A 16,927-nucleotide genomic window follows, 5' to 3' on the forward strand; every position below is an offset into this window, starting at 1 on the left:
CGTGAGACGGAGTGTTCGGGGTTTCCAGGCCCAGATAGCCGAGGCAGTGCAGAGGCTGTCAGGAAAGGGGCATCACCGCCTGCCTTAGCCTCGCTCAGGAAGGGACCAGGTTGGAGACAGAGGGGCCCAGCTCCCCAAATCATCCAGGCCTAGGGGAAGGGCATCTCCTTTCTCGCTCTTTAATCTCGCTCTGCTCTCTTGACACAGTTCTGGCAGTGCAACCCCAGGCGCCACCTCCAGAGATAGGGCGGGGTTGTGGGGGGCCCAGCCCCAGGGCAGAGCAGGGGCGCCTCCTTCCGGCCCGCGGTCCGGGAGGCCCCCGCGGCTGTCTGGGCCCCAGCAAGCCCAGGCGTGGTGTCCGAGTGGACGAATAAATAGGGGCGGTCAGTGGTTGGATGGGTCAGGCTGGCTTGTGGTCCGGGTGGCTTTTGAGCGTGTGGAACTTGACGCTGTCCAGCTTCTCGAAGCGCTTCCCGCAGCGCTCGCACGTGAAGTTGTACTGCACCTCGGCCGTGTGCTTCTTCATGTGCCAGTTGAGCGACGCGCGCTGCCGGCACTGGTAGCCGCAGATCTCGCACCTGCCGGGGGGGCCGGGGCGAGCGACGCCGGGTCGGGGTCAGATGGGGCGGAGCCGCCTTTGGAGGCGGGCCCCAAGTGACGAGGACCGAGCCGGCCCCAGGAAGGGGAGGCGCCGTCCGGGATGGGGATGCGAGCGCACGTGGAACTGGGCAAGGCAACCCGAGGGGTGGACCCGCCCTCTGCCGGCCCGGGCCCAGACCCCCTCCCTCCCAGCGCCCTCGCGGGAAGCCCGTCACTCACTGCAGGGGCGTCTCCCCGGTGTGGGTGCGCCGGTGCACCTCCAGGTGGTTCTTCCTCTTGAAGGACTTGCCGCAGGTTTCGCAGGTGAACTCACGGACACCTGGGGGAGAGGCGGGGCTGAGCGCGCCGCCGTTGGGGGCGGGGGCTGCAGGGCGCCGCCCAAACCGGGTAGAGAGTGGTCTCCCGGACGTAGGGGCGCGAGCGAGCCAAACCCCACGGCTTCTGGGAGCCAACGCTTGACTATAGAAACGAGGGCGGCTAATACGGAGGGCAGCTTTCAGCCCAAGGTGATGCTTAGAATGTGCGGGGTAAGGCCACGGGCAGAGCTGGAATGTGAACTCGACTCCCTGGGAGGCACCGAGTGCAAACTGCCAAGCCTAAGCGGGTCTGAACTTGACCCCAATATTTGAACTTTGGGGCGACTTCACATACAAATCCAAAGTTCCTGCGGCTCGGGGCGCCTGGGTGGCTCAGTGGGTTAAGCGGCCGACTTCGGCTCAGGTCATGATCTCGCGGTCGGTGAGTTCAAGCCCCGCGTCGGGCTCTGTGCTGACAGCTCAGAGCCTCGAGCCTGTTTCAGATTCTGTGTCTCCCTCTCTCTGACCCTCCCCTGTTCATGCTCTGTCTCACCCTGTCTCAAAAATAAATAAAACGTTAAAAAAAAAATTAAAAAAAAAAAAAAGTTCCTGCCGCTCGAACAATCTGAAGCCATGCCCTCCCACTGGACAGAGGCTGTGGACAGAGGCAACACAGCTCCCCACTGAGTCCGCAGCCCACACCGTGGGTGGCAGTCCTGTGCCTGGGGACTCCTGACCCCACCCTAAACCTGAGGCCCAGGACCACGTGCCCCGCGCTGCCAGCCCCACCCCGGGCCTGACCTGAATGGATGATCATGTGCCTCCGCAGGTGGTTGGATAAATAGAACTTCTTGCCGCAGCCAGGGTGTGGACACACTTTGGTCTTCCCTTTCCGATGCACAAGATTGACATGGTTCTGCAGGCAAGAGGGGTGGAGCGGGGCTGTGGGTGCCAGGGGCCAACTCCAGGGCTCCCCAGGGTGGGGACAGAGAAGGGGAGCTGGGAGGCAGGCTAGGGCCAGCCCCCCTGGAGGAAGATGGGTGCCCCTGCCCTTGGGAGGGACTCCCAGCTCTGAGCAGGGACCCCGGGGCACAACTGGAATCTACTGCCACTTCACTGTGCACCTGCTGCAGCCAGGGCCTGGGCTGGGGCATCAGTCAGCCTTGTCATAGCCACGTGCTGGGGCCCCGCCCTTTGCCCACTTTGTGGATGGGGGGTGAGGCTCCAGAGGCTTCCAGTTTGGCGTGTGTCTCACAGGTGGGCAGGGGAAGGGCTGGACTGGATTCCAGGGTGAGCTCCCACAGGAGGCTTTGCCATGGAGCTATGCGGTCTCCACGGCCTGGAGCAGGCACCTCGCTCTCCCCGCCCCCCACCCCGAGTCATTCATTCCTTTGTTCTTTTATTCTTTAACTCACCCCTGCAGCACCCCTGCAGCTCCAAGTGCCCGGCACCACCGGGCCTGGCACCTGGTGGGTGCTCAATACATGCTTAATGAAAACGAAACTCGGCAAATGCAAAGGCGCCGCCTCCTGCCACCAGTGGGAACGTGACGAGACCCTGGCTCTGCCCTTGGGGCGTCCCGTCCAGGCTCCAGAGGACAAACTACAGGCGTGTCCTGGTGGTGCGCTCCTCCGGGGGCTCAAAGGCCCCACCCGCCCTGGGGGACTAGGGAGGGCTTCCTGGGGGAGGGGCATCCTGAGCCGAGAAGGTGGCCTGGGTAAAGGCAGGAGGAGTTGAGAGGCTGGTTGAGAAGGCAGGACAAGTCACTGGAGAGCAGGAGGGGAAGGCAGCGAGGTGACGCCTGGTGCCCTGTGGCTGAGGCAGGGTCGGTGGGAAGCTGCTGAGAGACAGCCGCGCGGGAGGCAGGCCAGTGGCACCTGGCGGGGCCAAGCGGCGCCCTCCACGAGCCACACTGCCCGGACGCCAGCACACAGGCGGCGGGAAACAGAAGCGGGCCCCGCTCGGCCAGCTCGGGTGGCGGCCTCACCTGGAAACTGCTGAGGGCCACGTAGACCTGGCTGCAGCCCTCGTAGGGGCAGTGGAACATCTCTAGCAGGCCGTCGGCGTCTATCACCCGAGAGCGCTTGCTCCGCCGCCTCCTGGAGGGGAAGGGGCCCATGGCATCAGGGCTCCCACGCCAGGCGGGCTGTGGGCCCGTCGGCTGCTCCTCGTCCCAGCCCCCAGCTGCCCGGGCACCCACTTCTCGGGCTCCTTGGGGATCTCATAGATGATGGCCGACATGTCACTGCCGTCCAGCTCCTCCCCGTCTGCCTCGGCTTCGGGCTCTGCGCTCTCAGGCGCTGCCGCCGCCAGCTCTGGGGCCACGGGCTCCTCCTTCTCCTCCTTCTTGAGCACATACAGGTCCTCCTTCTCTACGGGGGGAGGTGGACACAGGGCGGGTGTCCGTGGAGGGCCCGCGTGGCGGAGGAGTGGGCTCCGGGGCCACTCCTCCCCACTCCCCCCACCTCCCAGAGGCCGCGGCAGCCCCCCTGGACCGGCGCGGCCCCCAGACCTTTCTTGGTCTCGATGCCTGCCATGGCGGCAGGGTCCATGGTGCTGGGCTGGCTGCCCTCGGGCTCCGTCTGGGTGTAGGCTGCTACGCCCTCCATCACGGCACAGGGCACTTCGTCCCCCAGGCCCCCGCCGGGGGCACCGCTGCCTGCGGCCACGTTGAGGTGGATGCCCTCGGCCGTGAGGGCGTCGTAGCCGGGGCCTGCGATGATGATCACCTGCGAGCCGGGCACCATGCCTGGCACGGGACAGCTGGCCACCACCTCGCCCAGCGCCTCCTGGGGCACGTTCTCGAAGAGGGTGCCGGGGCCCGGGCCCACTTGCACGGGCACCGGCACACACACCACCGTCTCCAGGGCTTCGGGCCCACCGCCCGCCGGGTTGGGGCACAGTGGGGTGCCCTGCTCCGCCAGGCTCTCCACGTGGTGGACGTCGAAGGGGATGTGCACGCCCTCCTGAGTGATGAGCCCGCTGCTGCCCGCCGGGCTGGAGGGGGTCACCGCCGCCGCCGCCACGGCCGCTCCCTTGGCCGGCGGGCCCTCGGGGGGCTCCTCAGAGTCAGAACCGGAGCCGGAACTAGAAGGGTCGGAGCTGCTGGCCGCCAGGCCATTGCCCACTGTGGCGACAGAGGAAAGGAGACAGTTACGGTAGCAACAGTGGCAGCAGCAGAGGCGTATGCTGAGTGCTTACTACGGGCTGGGCACGGTCACCCCCTCAGTGCCACAAACATCGGTCACTTCTCAGTCCCCTCCCCCCCGCCCCCCCACCTCTGCTCCTCAGAGACACTCCCCTCCCTCGGCCTCCAGACCCGACTTCTGGCTTCCTGGCCCCTCCCTGGGGGTTCCTGCCCAGACTCTTCAGCTCCCGCAGGCCTGGGAGGTTCCGAGCTTCGCTCACCCCAGGGTTTCAGCCAGCCTGATGGTGTTAAACTGCCCTCATCTTGACACCAACTCGTTTTGAGTTCTGACGCTTATCTACCTGGAGAGAGTGTCGGATCCCACAGGCTAAGGGCTCAGGTCCCACAAGACTGCTCGCCCCCACTGCAGACGCCGGCTGCAGGCCGAAGGCCATTGTAATTCTGGCCATAAATTGTGGGTTTCTACGACAGCCTCTTCGGGTTCGATAATTTGCTAGAACAATTCATAGAACTCAGGCAAGTGTTTTACTTACTGACTACAGTTTTTTGGTTTTGGGTTTTTTTTTTTCTTTTTTTTTTTTTTGAGAAAGAGAGTGTGTGCTTGAGCGGGGGAGGGGCAGAGGGCGAGGGAGAGAGAGAATCTTCCTTCATGCTCAGTGCAGAACCCGATGCGGGGCTCCATCTCACTACCATGAGATCATGACCTGGGCCGAAATCAAGAGTCGGACGCTTAACCGACCGAGCCGCCCAAGCGCCCCAAGTGATGACTACACTTTTATCATAAAAGATGCAACACAGCAAATAGTCAGATGGAAGAGAAGCGTAGGGTGAGGTGCAGGGGCTGCTGGGGTGGGAGCTATCATGCTCTCTCTGGACCCGCCACCCTCCTAGAACCTCAAGGTGTTTACCAACCTGCAAGCTCTCTGGATCTTGTTACTTAAGAGTTTTTGTAACCCAGTCTCCAGCCCCAGTCTGCTGCCTGGGAGTCAGAGGTGGGGCTGAGAGTCCCCCCTCTAATCATGTGTTTGGTCTTTCTGGTGACCAGTTCCCATCCCGAAGCTCTCTAGGGAACCCTGCCTGAGTCACCTCATTAGCATAGACTCGGGTGTGATCCAAAGGGGCTCCTTATGCAAGGGGCTCTTCACAAACAATGAAAAATATTCCCATCACTCACACAATTCCAAAGGCTGTAGGAGTTCTGTGCCAGGAACCGGGGACAAAGACCAAATACCTATTTTTGTCATACTGCCGCCACCCGTACCCCGATGCCTCCATATGGACAGCTGCCGCCCGGACCTCCTGTGGGGGCTGGGGGCTCTTCCATCCCGCCGCCTCCTCTGCTGCCCCCCAGTGTAGGTCATGTATTTAGGGACCCTAGGCAGTCTCCTGCCTCAGGGCCTTTGCATTTGCTCTTTGCTCTGCCTGAACACTCTTCTCTCAGACACCTGTGTGGGCTCCCTCTCCCCCACCTCCATCAGACCCTTTAAGAAAATGGTATTTATTCAGGAAGGCCTCTGACCACCTTGTCTTAAACAGCACTTTTTTCTCTCCTTTACTTTTCCCCCAAATATCACCTTCTACCATACTCCAGATTTTTTTTAATTAAAAAAATTTTTTTAACATCTATTTATTTTTGAGAGACAAAGAGACAGTGCAAACGGGAGAGAAGCAGAGAGAGAGAGGGAGACACAGAATCGGCAGCAGGCTGCAGGCTCCAGGCTCCGAGCTGTCAGCACAGAGTCCAATGTGGGGCTCAAACCCACAAGCCGTGAGATCAAGACCTGAGCCGAAGTCGGATGCTTAACCAACTGAGCCACCCAGGAACCTCCACTGTACTCTAGATTTTAATTGTCTATCTTGTTTACTGTCTGCTTCCCCTCTAGATCGTAAGCTCCATAACCTCTGGGGTCCCTGTGCACAGGCCCCAGTGCCCAGAAGGCCGCCTAGCACACATGAGCACATATTTGTAGAAATGAATGAATCTCAAACCGACACCGTGATGAAGGCCAAGGCGACCAACATCTCACCCAGGTATTTCGTGCTAAAGCCCACACACAGGGGGACTGGGGACAGAAAAAGCCAATTGTTGGGACATCTGGGTGGCTCAGTCGGTTAAGCGTCCAACTCTTGGTTTCGGCTCAGGTCATGATCTCACGGCTTCATGGGTCGAGTTTGAGAGTCACGGGTCACGGCTTCGAGAGTTCGAGTCCCACATCAGGCTCTGTGCTGGCAGCACGGAGCCCGCTTGGGATTCTCTCGATTTCCCTCTCTCACTGCCCCTCCCCAACTCATGCTGTCTCTGTCTCTCTCAAAATAAGTAGACTTAAAAAAAAAAAAAAAAAAAAAAAAAAAAAAAAGAGAGCGAGAGAAAGAAAAAGTCAATAGCTGACCCTGAAGTTCCACACTCCCGCAGAGTCGGGCACACTGTCCGGGGACCACGTGTCCTACACTCCCAGGGGGTCAGATGCAGCACGCAGGCTCTGGAGCCAGACTTCGGGGGTGGGATCTTGGCGCCCACCCCTCCAGCTGTGTGGATGTGGGGGCCTTATGGAACCTGTGTGGGCCTGGGGATAACTCAGCACCTACTCCAGGGGCTGTTTGGGGTATTTAGTGAGTAAATATATGTAAAGGGCCTAGGACAGTACCAGGCTCAGAGTAAGCACCCTATCAATGTTTCTATTATCATTCTTATCATAACGCCCCATCCCTGACTCACGGCCCTGGGATAGCAGGGGTGGGGTAGGGGGATTGGCCCCTCCTTGTAACACCCTGTAATCTACAGGGTGAGCTGAGCTCCCTGGCCCCACCCTAAAGCAAGGGGCAGTCACCTAGTAAGTTGGGGGCTCGGCCAGGGTGTGTGCCTGGATCCCCACCCGCAGTGTCCAGCTGTGAAGGCCAGACTGGACCTCTCCCCACTTGACCATGACCTTGGTCACAGAAGGGGCCGTGCACCCCCTGGCTTCTCCAAGTCCTGCAGGAGGTCCTCTTACTGAGAAGCGGCAGGGCCACCCCAGGCAGGGAGCTGATAAGGGTTGCTGCTGAGGGAACAGGGCTGGGACAGGGACACAGCCCCCCTCCCTTCACAGCGCCCCCCTCCCCCGCAGCCATGGCAGACCCGGCCAAGGATCCCCGCACTCATTCCTGAGAGCCAGATCCACCAGCCACCGGTGTCCGAGTTGGGTGGGGGCGCAACGGGGCTCCTCTGGGTGCCATCCCCGTCCCGGCGGACCCATCACCAGGGAGGTCAGTCCCATTAGTCCCAGGGCCTTGTTGTCCTCAACTGCCAAGAGGGGCTAACGAAGAGCCGTAGGGAGGACTGAGCGTGGTCGGGGGCGGGACCCGGAGTGGGCAGACGATGGCCGAGGGGCCGGCCGCGTGGTGGGGTCTGGCGGACGCACACGGGACAGCCGTTGGCCAGGGTGCCCACCCGGAACGCCTCTCGCCCACGGCTTCCCCTCGGCCAGCTGGGATGCCACCTGCTCCGAGATTCCTGCCAGCACGGGCTCAGCCCCGGTGACTGACCTCACCCTCCACCCTGGCAGGGCGCCTGGCGGTGAGCCCTGTGCTCCTGAGCCCGAGGCTGAAGCCGAGCTCAAGGCAGGCGGGCAGCTCCTCACCACCCACCAGGGCCAACTGGGCCTTCGTAACTGAGTCCCTCCCACTCCCACTGTCAGCTCAGGACGTGTGACCCACAGAGCATGGCAAGAGAGGGTCAGGGACGGTGAGAGACGCGCAGGGCAGTGGGGGGAGAAACAGATGGGGGGGGAAGGGAGTCGGGGAGACAGGGAGAGACGGGGGGGCAGGGAAAAGGCAGGAAACAGAAGGGAGCGGATGAAACAGAAAAGATGGGCAACAGAGGGAGGGGGAACAAGAGAGAGCTCAAGAGGCGAGAATGGGGAGGGAGGAGGAGAACCGGGCAGACAGGCGGCAAGAAGAGGAGGCTGGGAGAGACCGCCCAGGACCGAAAGAGAAAGGGCCACAGACAACAGAGGAGGAGGGAGAGGCCAGGCGAGCACCCAGGCCTGAGGCCCGGCACCCACCCCTCCCTCCAGCCGCTGAGCCAGGTGTCCCGCACCCCAGCCGGGCCCTGCCTGCCACCGGCCTTGGGCACAGGTGGGCCAAGCCCTCGCAGGTGTCCCCTGGAAGACGGGGGCCGCCTCCCTGCTCCAGAAGGACAGGAAGAGTGCAGACCAGCCTGCCGGGGCCGGGCTCCGTCCCTGAAGCCGGCGCCCGTGCCTTTCTCGTCACTGTGAGGCTTCTAGTGCTGGCCTGAGGCTGACAAGACCCACGAGAGGGCCGGGGGTCCGGGGTGACCCCCCCATAAGGAGCCGTGGAGCCCTCACACCCTGGAGGCCGGCGGGCGCCCCCCCCCGCCCCCCCGGCCCCAGACCCACCTTTGTCGCTGTCGGCGTCTGAATCACTGAGTGGCTTCAGGGGCGAGTGCAGGTCTTGGAAGTAGCGGTGGCCGGCCTCGCACTGCCACACGGCTGTGGTGTACAGGCCGAAGGTGGGGTCCAGCTCGGCCAGGTGCGGCTCGTACGGGCAGCGGTGCTTGTGGTCCTCGTACCAGATCACCACGTTCTTCAGGCAGTTCACGTTGCGTCGCCTCCCTGCGCACGCGTGGCAGGGCCCCGGGGTCAGGGGTGGCGCTTGTCCCTCCGAGGGCCTCGGAACACCCTGGCCTTACGGCACCCGGTGGGGGCGGGGCTGAGACACCTTCCCGAGCCCTGTCCGGGCCCGTCCCCGGTTCACAGATGGAGAAACGGGCTCCGGGAGGTGCCACACACTCTGCTGATAACAGAGGCGGGCCAGGCTGTCCTCACTGAATAAGCGAAATCACATAAACGATGGAGCCTGGCACGTAGTAGGTGCGCAGTAATTATTAGCTGCCTGTTGTTAACAGAATCGTCCTCATCAGCGTCTTTGGCCTGGCCCAGCAGAGCCCCTCTGCCCTGGTCTCCCTGCTCCCACATCTGTCTCCTTCGCCCGCGGCGGACAGAAGGCCCCTGCTGCAAGCACTTGGAGTCAGGCCATGCCCCTCCTCTGCCCAGAACCCACCAGGGCTCCCCCTGGCTGGGGGTAAAAGCCAAAGTCCTCCCCCGACCCGCCAGGCCCCGAATGTTCTGCCCCATCGCCTCCCGTCCTTCCCCTTGATCACTTTATTCCAGCCTCATGGCCTCCTCCCTGTTCCTGAAATGAGCAGGGTACGGTCCTGCCTCAGGGCCTTTGCACAGACTGTGTCTTCTTCCAGATAACCGCCTTGCCCTTCCCCTCTCAGGTCTTTCCCTCGGTCTGCCACCCCTTCCCCACTGTCCTTCCAGCTGACCTGACTTGCTGCCCTTTCTCTCCAGGTGGCACCTAGATACCATCCGTGGTTATCTGTTTCCGTGTTTCTGTCTTCCCTAATAGAATGTCAGCTCCCCAAGGGCAGGGACGCTATCTGTGTTGTTCCTCCTGTATCCCCAATGCCTACATAGGGCCTGGTACATAGTAGATGCTCAGCAAATGTTTGCTGGATGAGTAAATGCTTCAAGGAGGTGGGCCCGGTGGGAGCTAGACCGTGCGATTCAAATCCTGACTGCCACATCATAGCTAGGTGGCTCCAGGCAAGTGACTTGGCTTCTCTGACCCTCACCTGCCCTTTCTGGGTCAGGGAGAATAATGGTCCCCATTTCTCGAGGGCTGCCAGAGAGGAGGGAGTGAAGACGTCGGCAGGGCACAGAACAGGGCTGGACACACTTTGAATGCCCAAGAAATGGTACCTGTGATATGTGTAATGATGCCGGTCCTGCAGCCGATGGGGAGGAAAGTGTCCTCCCCGTCTTCTAAGCTGGGACAGGAGGAGGCGGCCCAGAAGGGTCCTTGGGCCTAGGGGGGTTGCCTGGGGCCTCCCACCCAGTGACGACCACGGGGACAATAGGGACACCACCAGCAGCAGCCTCTCCAGTCATCTCCCTTCCCACACTTTGGGATATGGAGGTCACACACTTAGCTTGGCCCATGCCTCTGACAACTCTAACCGCTTTCCAGTGGTGACTTAGCCTTTTGTGTGGGAGCTGGGGATGGTGGAGGCACCCCCACTGGGCACAGCACACGTTCCAGTCCCCTCTGGGACCTTTCCTGCCCCTACCCCTCCCCCCTCCGCAGGCCTGGCTGTGTCCCTGGGCCCGCAGTGCCCCTACCTCCCTGCCGTGGCCCCACTGGGCCTGTCCCCTGCCTTCCCATGAGACCATGGGCTATGTGGGGGCACGGCTGGGTCTGTCCTGTCCCGCACAGCCCCTGGCCCGTGGTGCCTGAGCATGAGTGAGGGAACGCACAACAAAGCCTCTTACTCCCAACACCCATCCCACCCCCCCCCCCCCGCCCCGGCTGAAGCCCCACTTACTTTTCTTCCGCTTTGGCTTTCTGGGGACCTGTTCCCAAGGCTTCCTGTAAGAGAGAGAGGCAGGGGGAGTAAGCACAGGGCCTGTTCTATTTCCCAGGGGTCTCCACTCTCTCCTCCATGGACACCGGCCCTTAAAGGTGGTCTAGCATCACCATGCATTTCACCACGTGGGAGAATGAGGCTCAGAGGAGTGAGGCTGCCTGCCCAGGGGGCCCTGGCCGGGGAGCGGAGAAGTCAGAAAAGGGGTACAGAAAGCGTGGCACGCGGAATTCTCAGCTGGCCCCACGACTCCCATGCCCGGGGGCACACGCCCTGCATAATCCTCTGCCCATGAGCGGGCGGCCTGAGTATATGATGGGATACCACCCCCTGGGGCGAGGTGACTTGGAATGAATCAGGAGGAAGCTTTCCCAGGTGGGCCTGACCTAATCAGGGGACCCTTTCAACGGGCCCCGCTGCAGTCAGAGACTGTAGGCCGAGAATATGGGAGGTCCAGGAGGGGCCAGGACCTGAGAACAGCCTCTGGGAGCTGAGAGCAGTCCCGGTCAACAGCCAGCAAGACGATGGGGATCTCGGCTGACAACCCAGGAGGAAATTAAGTCAGCCAACGCTCTGAGGGTGTCTGCAAGCAGCTCTTTCCTTAGTTGAGCCTCTAGATGAAGACGCAGCTGGCTGAAACCCTGATTTGGGCCTTGTGAGACCCTGAGCAGAGGATCCAGCTAAAACACGCTGGGCTCCTGACCCACAGAAATGTGACATCATTTGTGATTTTAAGCCACTAAGTCTGTGGTCGTTTGTCACACGGCAATAGAACATTTGCGGAGTCGGCCTCAGAACCTGCACTGCCCCATCCGGGGCCCTGCAGATCCTGCCCGCCCCTCCCCACCAACCCCAGGCAGGCTGAGCGCCCTGGGGAGACTGCCAGTCCCAGCCAGGAGGGCTGGTACTGCTAGGGACCCTGCCCCCGACCCTCACTGCCTGCTGTATGTAGGCCCCAGCCCAAGGTGCTGCCCCCTCTATCGGTCCCGCCCCGGGGAGCCAGCTCAGGTCCAGACGCCCTGGCCATCACGCCCACCCGCCTCTGGGGCCTTCCCCACTTTGGCTGGGGCCCAGCACCCTAACTGTGTGCCCCAGTGACCAAGGCGTCAGGGAGCCCTGGGCAAGGCCGGGCCCAAACCCACCCCCCCCCCCCGCCCCAAGGCCTCCCACACCAGGAAGGCCGCCAGAACTGCCAGGTGGGATCCTGACCCCCTACAGGCTGCTTGGCCGTGGCCCAGCACTGGGTCTACACGTGCTGAGGGCGGGTGCTTTGGAGGAATCTCTCCTGGACCCACTAGGGGCCTTCACCCGCCTTCCCGACACCACGCTTCTGGGTCGGCCCACGCACTCGGGCTACTTCCTCATCCTCCCTTCTCTACACTGCAGTGGGAGGCCCCGAGACCCTGCGTGACCTTGCCTCCCCGTGCCTCAGTTTCCCCATCTGTAGCATGGGATCGTAACAGTACCTGCCTCGTGGGGCTGGCATGAGGTTACGCGCCCTGGAAGAGCCTGGTGTAGCCCCTCGCACTGGGTAACCGCTCAGCATAGCGACGGTCTCACCGTGACCGTCAGCGTTATCACAGCGTCTGGCCCTGGAGCGCCAGCCTCCCTGCCATGGCCCAGACCCTGCTCTCGCCGCAAATGTCCTGACAGCCAGTCCAAAGTCTCTTGTCAGCTTCCCCACCCGCCCCATCTGACCCCCGTCCAGCCTGATGGCAATTCTCAGTCCTCACACCCCACGTCTGGTCCGAGGACAGCTCCCCAGGCTTTGCCCTTGTCCCAGCCTCTGCACCCCCCGCCCCGCCCCATCCCAGATGCCTCCACCCCCTCCCATGACTCTCCCCTCCCTTCCCCTCCCCTGCTCTCCAAGGGGGCAGGCCGGCCACCCAGATCCTCACCCAAACCCAAGTCTAAATGCCCACGGCCCCCTCCCCGCACTCACAGCCTCGCCATGACTGGGGTGCTGGGAACGCCACTTAGTGGTGGGGACAGGCTCGGGTGTCAGTCAGATCTGAGTCCAAGTCTCATCTCTGCTGTCGACTAGCTGTGTGACCGCGAGTGGGTCTCGTCCCCTCTGAGCCTCAGTGTCCCCACCTGCAAAGTAGGGAAAACAGCGGTGCCTCTCACACAGAGCCGCTGTGGGGATTCAATGGGGCCAGACTATGTTCTTTCTCCCCCAAACTGCCGTCCCTCCCTTTGCCCGCTTCTCCGCATTCTACCGCCTACACGACGCCCTGTACAGGCCACCTGCGCATGAGGACAGTTGTGCCCAGTAGCTCTCCTCCGCTCTCCTCTGCCATTTGCTTTCACACTTGACCCCTCATCCCCCCCGTGTCCAAACACACCACCAGTTCCCCCCTCGGACTTAAATAATCTTGAGCCCCTTCTCTGCCAACTTCTGCCCATTCCCCTGCCCCCACTTGGGAGCCGTCTATGTGCGTGCAGTCTTCCTGTCTTCTCCCCCATCTCCCTTGAACCCCTCCGTTCAGGGTTTTCTCCCCCAAGCCACAAACTGCCCCGTTCCAGCCGCCTGCGGATCCTTCCAGGGGCCTCCAGGACGCTGCCCCACCGGGTCCTCCACGCGCCTCCAGGCCCCTGCTCCTCCCCTGTGACCCTGACTTCTCGAAGCGCAGAGAGCGAAAGCGGGGCTCAGACCTGCGTGTCTCCCCACTCGCCCTTGGCAACCTCTGTCACCATGCCATCACGGCGCTGTGGGTCCCAAATCCGGATCTCCCACCCGGCCCTCTCCTGACCGCACCACCACCACCAGCCCTCCCTGACACTACGTGCAGGGGTCCCCAGACATCTCACACGAGAGCCGTCCTATGGTCCCGTGACCTGTCCTTTCTCAGTTAACGGCACCTGCAACTTTCCAGGTGCTCAGGTCCAAACGTGGGGCGTCTCGCGTCTCCGCACCTATCGGCAAACCCTGTTGGCCCTAATTCCAACCACTTCTCTCCACCTCTGCATGGCCCCGCCTGGGCCCGGCCCTGTCAGGACTCACCTGGACCAAGGTAGTCGCCTCGACATAGGAACACAGCCTCAACGTAGGGGTCAGCGGGATTCTTTTGATTTTCTTGTTAACAGTTTAAGACGTAAAAGGAAAAATTCACACACATACAAAGCTAGAGAGAAGAGTGAACCTCCTCGAGCCCCTCACCAGCCAAGGTCGGGGGACCTTCGACGGCAGCCAATTCTCAGCCAACCTTGTTTCAACTCGCATTTCACCCAATCCTCCTGCCACACAGCCCCTAGGGAGTGCCTCTGTTAAAATATAAGCCAGGTATGTGACCTCTTTGTCCAAAATTCTGTACTTAACAAAAGCAAAAAATCCTATCAGGCCCCCTACTTTACTGAGAGGAAAAGCCAGAGTTCTCCATGCCGTCCACAAGGCTCTGTCAACTTCCTGTCCTCACTTTCCCTACTTTTCATCTTCTCGTTGCACTCCAGCCACATGGGCCTGCTCACTGCCCCATGTACTCACCAGGCCGGGTCCTGCCTCAGGGCCTTTGCACTGGCCAATCCTTTTTCCTCATTCTTCCCCCAGATATCTGCATAGGTCTCCCTGGCTCCTTCATGAATGCCGTCCTCTCACTGTGGCCCAGCCTAACACCCTAGTTAAATCTCCAGCACACACACCCCCCTCCCTTATTTCACTTTTGTTTTTTCCATAGCCCCTATCCATGTCTCACAACCTCCACAATTTAGCAAATTATAGTAATAGAATTTAGTATTTATAGTATAGTAATGTAATTTAGAATAATAAATAATAGTAAACATGTAGTAAGTACAGTAGACAAGGCTTTGCACAGTGGACAAGTCTGCCCTCTGCCCTTTAAAATGGCAGCTCCAGGGGCGCCTTGGGTGGCTCAGTCGGTTAGGTGTCCGACTTCGGCTCAGGTCATGAGCTCACGGCTCTTGAGTTTGAGCCCCGCGTCGGGCTCTGTGCTGACAGCTCAGAGCCTGGAGCCTGCTTCAGATTTTGGGTCTCCCCCTCTGCCCCTCCCCCGTGCATTCTCTCTCTCTCTCTCTCTCTCTCTCTCTCTCTCAAATAAACATTAAAAAAATTTTTAACTGGCAGCTCCATCAGGCAGTGATTTTTTTTTGTGTTGTTCATTTCTGCACCCTCCGCACCTCTACAAGTGTCTGGCACATAGTAGATACTGAATAAACATCCCTTAAACGAATGACACCAGCGACTCCACGACTGACCATTGTTTCCCTTTTCCCACTGGTCACTAGGAAGCTCTGAGGCAAATTCATGGCCTCTTCTCCATTCCCACTTCTTCATGTCTTTTGAACTCTGGTCAGGCTTTTAACTTAACATGCCACAAAAGTGCCCTCTGTCGTGTCCCCTGTGACTTCGGCCTCAATCCAACAGGACTGATCCTGGCCCCCCTGTATCCCTCTTTTTCCTTTCTGTTTTCATCCCAGTTCTCATTCCTGCCTTCTGGTCCATGTTTACAGAGTCTTGAACGGAAATCCTTCCAGGTAGAAGGCAGTTACAAATAAGTGAGCAGACAGAATAACGGGCCCCCTATCTCTGGCCATGTCCATTCCCCACAGGACACCCCTCACTCAGGTTATTGTATTTTCCCGACTACCCACGTGTCCCAGGGCCCGGTTTTTGTCAGGCACTGCCTGGGCTGTCTCTGTGTCCAGGCCCCAGTCCTGCATGCCTTACACAAACCAAGCTACTGCAAATAGCACTTTCAGCTTAGGGACCTTCAAGGGCTCCCTCTGGCCAGTGGTCCCCAGCTCCACCTGCACATGTCTCCCTGGAAGCTTTGCAGAAAAAAATACAAGGTCTGCAACCCCGCTCAGACTAACTGAATCAGAAACTCCAAAAATGCAACATGAGCTTGAGTTTTTGAAATGCCCAGCATTTCCCGCTCCACTCTTGGGCATATAAACCGGTCTGCCACCCAGGGAGGGCGTGGATGCAATTCAGAAGGATCTGGTGGATTCTTGGCCATCAGAATCTTCCCCTAGGGAAACATGCCAATGTATGCAAACAAAAACCAGGGCACAGCAAGGATTCTGTCGCGGCACTGCTTGTGACAGGGAACAAGTATCATTATAACGACTCATACTTGAGGTGCTCACTATGTGCCAACCATGTTCTAAGCCTCTTGTTGTATTTTAACTCATTTAGTCGTCACACCAACCTATAAAGCAGGAAGGGAAAAATTCCATCCACACCGCTCCTTCTCAAGATGGAGATTCCGCAAAGACCTCTGCCCTCTACCTGAGCCGCTAACTTGGGGCTTCCGCTTCACCTGAGTCTCTATGGGCTAAGGTGCTCCCCAGGAGCCAAGACGTTTAGAGAATGAGATCTGGATCGTGAGGAGTCTTCCCAGGTCTGGGGTGGAAGGTTGTGGGAATGAGGCCACACACAGTCTCAGATGGAGTGCCAGAACCTTATACGGGACAGGGCTGGGTGGCCCAGGGTGTCCAGTCACAGTCTCAGACTACAACCTAAGGGTTTTAGAGAACGAGGCTTGCGAGACGCCAAAGACCAGCAGGGAAGAAGGGGCATTAAGGGCTCAGGAGGCGGGGCCGCCCCTCCGGGGACTGGGCAGTTAGAACGCTTGGAGGTGGGGTCTGTACTAGGATTGGGCAGCCAGAAATCTAACGGGTGGGGCCAAGCGTCAGGAGGCGGGTCGAGAGGCTGGGCGCATCCCAGGATTGGGCAGTCGGAAAGGCGGGAGGCGGGGCCGCGAGCCAGGAGCGTCCCAGGACCGGCGGTAGGAGACCCCGGCCGGCAGCCCGGACACTGGGCGGGGCTCACAGGTGCCGTGGGCGGGGCCGTGGACAGAGGGGGCGGGACCACGCTCGGCGGGGAATGGGGGCGTCTCCTCCCTCGCTCGCTCGCTCCCTCCCTCCCTGGGGCCGGGCCCCCTCACCCGTGGCGGCCGCTACGCTGGCCGCGCTCCAGCGAGATGAGATAGGCTGCGAGCTTGGCGTCGCTCCAGCCGCTGCGGCGCCGCAGGTCCACCCAGGGCCCGTGCGCCTCGCCCAGGTACACACGCCGCACGTCGTACTTCTTCCGGGACTCGAGCCGCCGCCGGGCTCGGTCCGATTCCGTGAGCCGCGGCCGACCCCGCGCCTTGCGGCCCGCCGCGCCCTCCTCGGCCGCCGCCTCCCCGCCTGCGCCCGCCTCAGCCTCCGCCTCCGCCTCGGGCTCCGGCGCCCGCTCCGCCATCCCCCCCTCCCTGGTTACCAACCTCCCCCGTTGTTAGGAGCCCGGCCGGAAGTGGCGCGCATCTTCCGCGCCGACGGGAAATTTCTCATGGACTTTCACTGCCCCACGGCGCCAAAAGGAGAACGGGAGCAGAAACTGCGCATGCGCGCGACAAGCGAGGGCTCGCAACAGCCAGTTCTTTTATTCCTCTCCTCTGTTAAACTTTCTAACTTCTCAGAGACCGAGGGAAGGGCTGAGGTTTGAGTCCAGCTTCG

The 16,927-nt window shown here is 60.7% G+C and overlaps 1 protein-coding gene across 2 annotated transcripts; it reads right to left on the bottom strand.

The window, feature by feature from the left end:
- Positions 1 to 53: 53 nt before the first annotated feature.
- ZNF653 (zinc finger protein 653) lies at positions 54 to 16,673 on the bottom strand. 2 transcript variants are annotated; one of them, XM_042978237.1, is made up of 9 exons: positions 16,375 to 16,673; positions 10,430 to 10,473; positions 8,439 to 8,654; positions 3,409 to 4,023; positions 3,097 to 3,268; positions 2,884 to 2,995; positions 1,698 to 1,812; positions 820 to 919; positions 54 to 578 (listed from the first exon to the last, which is right to left on the bottom strand). In XM_042978237.1, exons 1-9 carry the CDS (start codon positions 16,671 to 16,673, stop codon positions 401 to 403), a joined length of 1,851 nt encoding a protein of 616 aa, XP_042834171.1. In that variant the 3' UTR covers positions 54 to 400. The 2 variants fall into 2 exon arrangements, with proteins under 2 accessions (XP_042834171.1, XP_042834172.1); XM_042978238.1 differs by lacking the exon at positions 16,375 to 16,673 and adding an exon at positions 13,473 to 14,060 and having other exon boundaries at positions 77 to 578.
- Positions 16,674 to 16,927: the final 254 nt, after the last annotated feature.

Source organism: Panthera tigris, chromosome A2 (genome assembly GCF_018350195.1).
Source record: "Panthera tigris isolate Pti1 chromosome A2, P.tigris_Pti1_mat1.1, whole genome shotgun sequence".
Lineage (NCBI taxonomy): Eukaryota > Metazoa > Chordata > Mammalia > Carnivora > Felidae > Panthera > Panthera tigris.

Coding starts and splice junctions, on each gene's coding strand:
- ZNF653 (XM_042978237.1), bottom strand. CDS start 16,673: ATGGCGGAGCGGGCGCCGGAGCCCGAGGCGGAGGCGGAGGCTGAGGCG. Junction 8,655..10,429: donor AAAGCCAAAGCGGAAGAAAA/GTAAGTGGGGCT, acceptor ACGCGTGCGCAG/GGAGGCGACGCAACGTGAAC. Junction 2,996..3,096: donor ATCCCCAAGGAGCCCGAGAA/GTGGGTGCCCGG, acceptor CTTCCCCTCCAG/GAGGCGGCGGAGCAAGCGCT.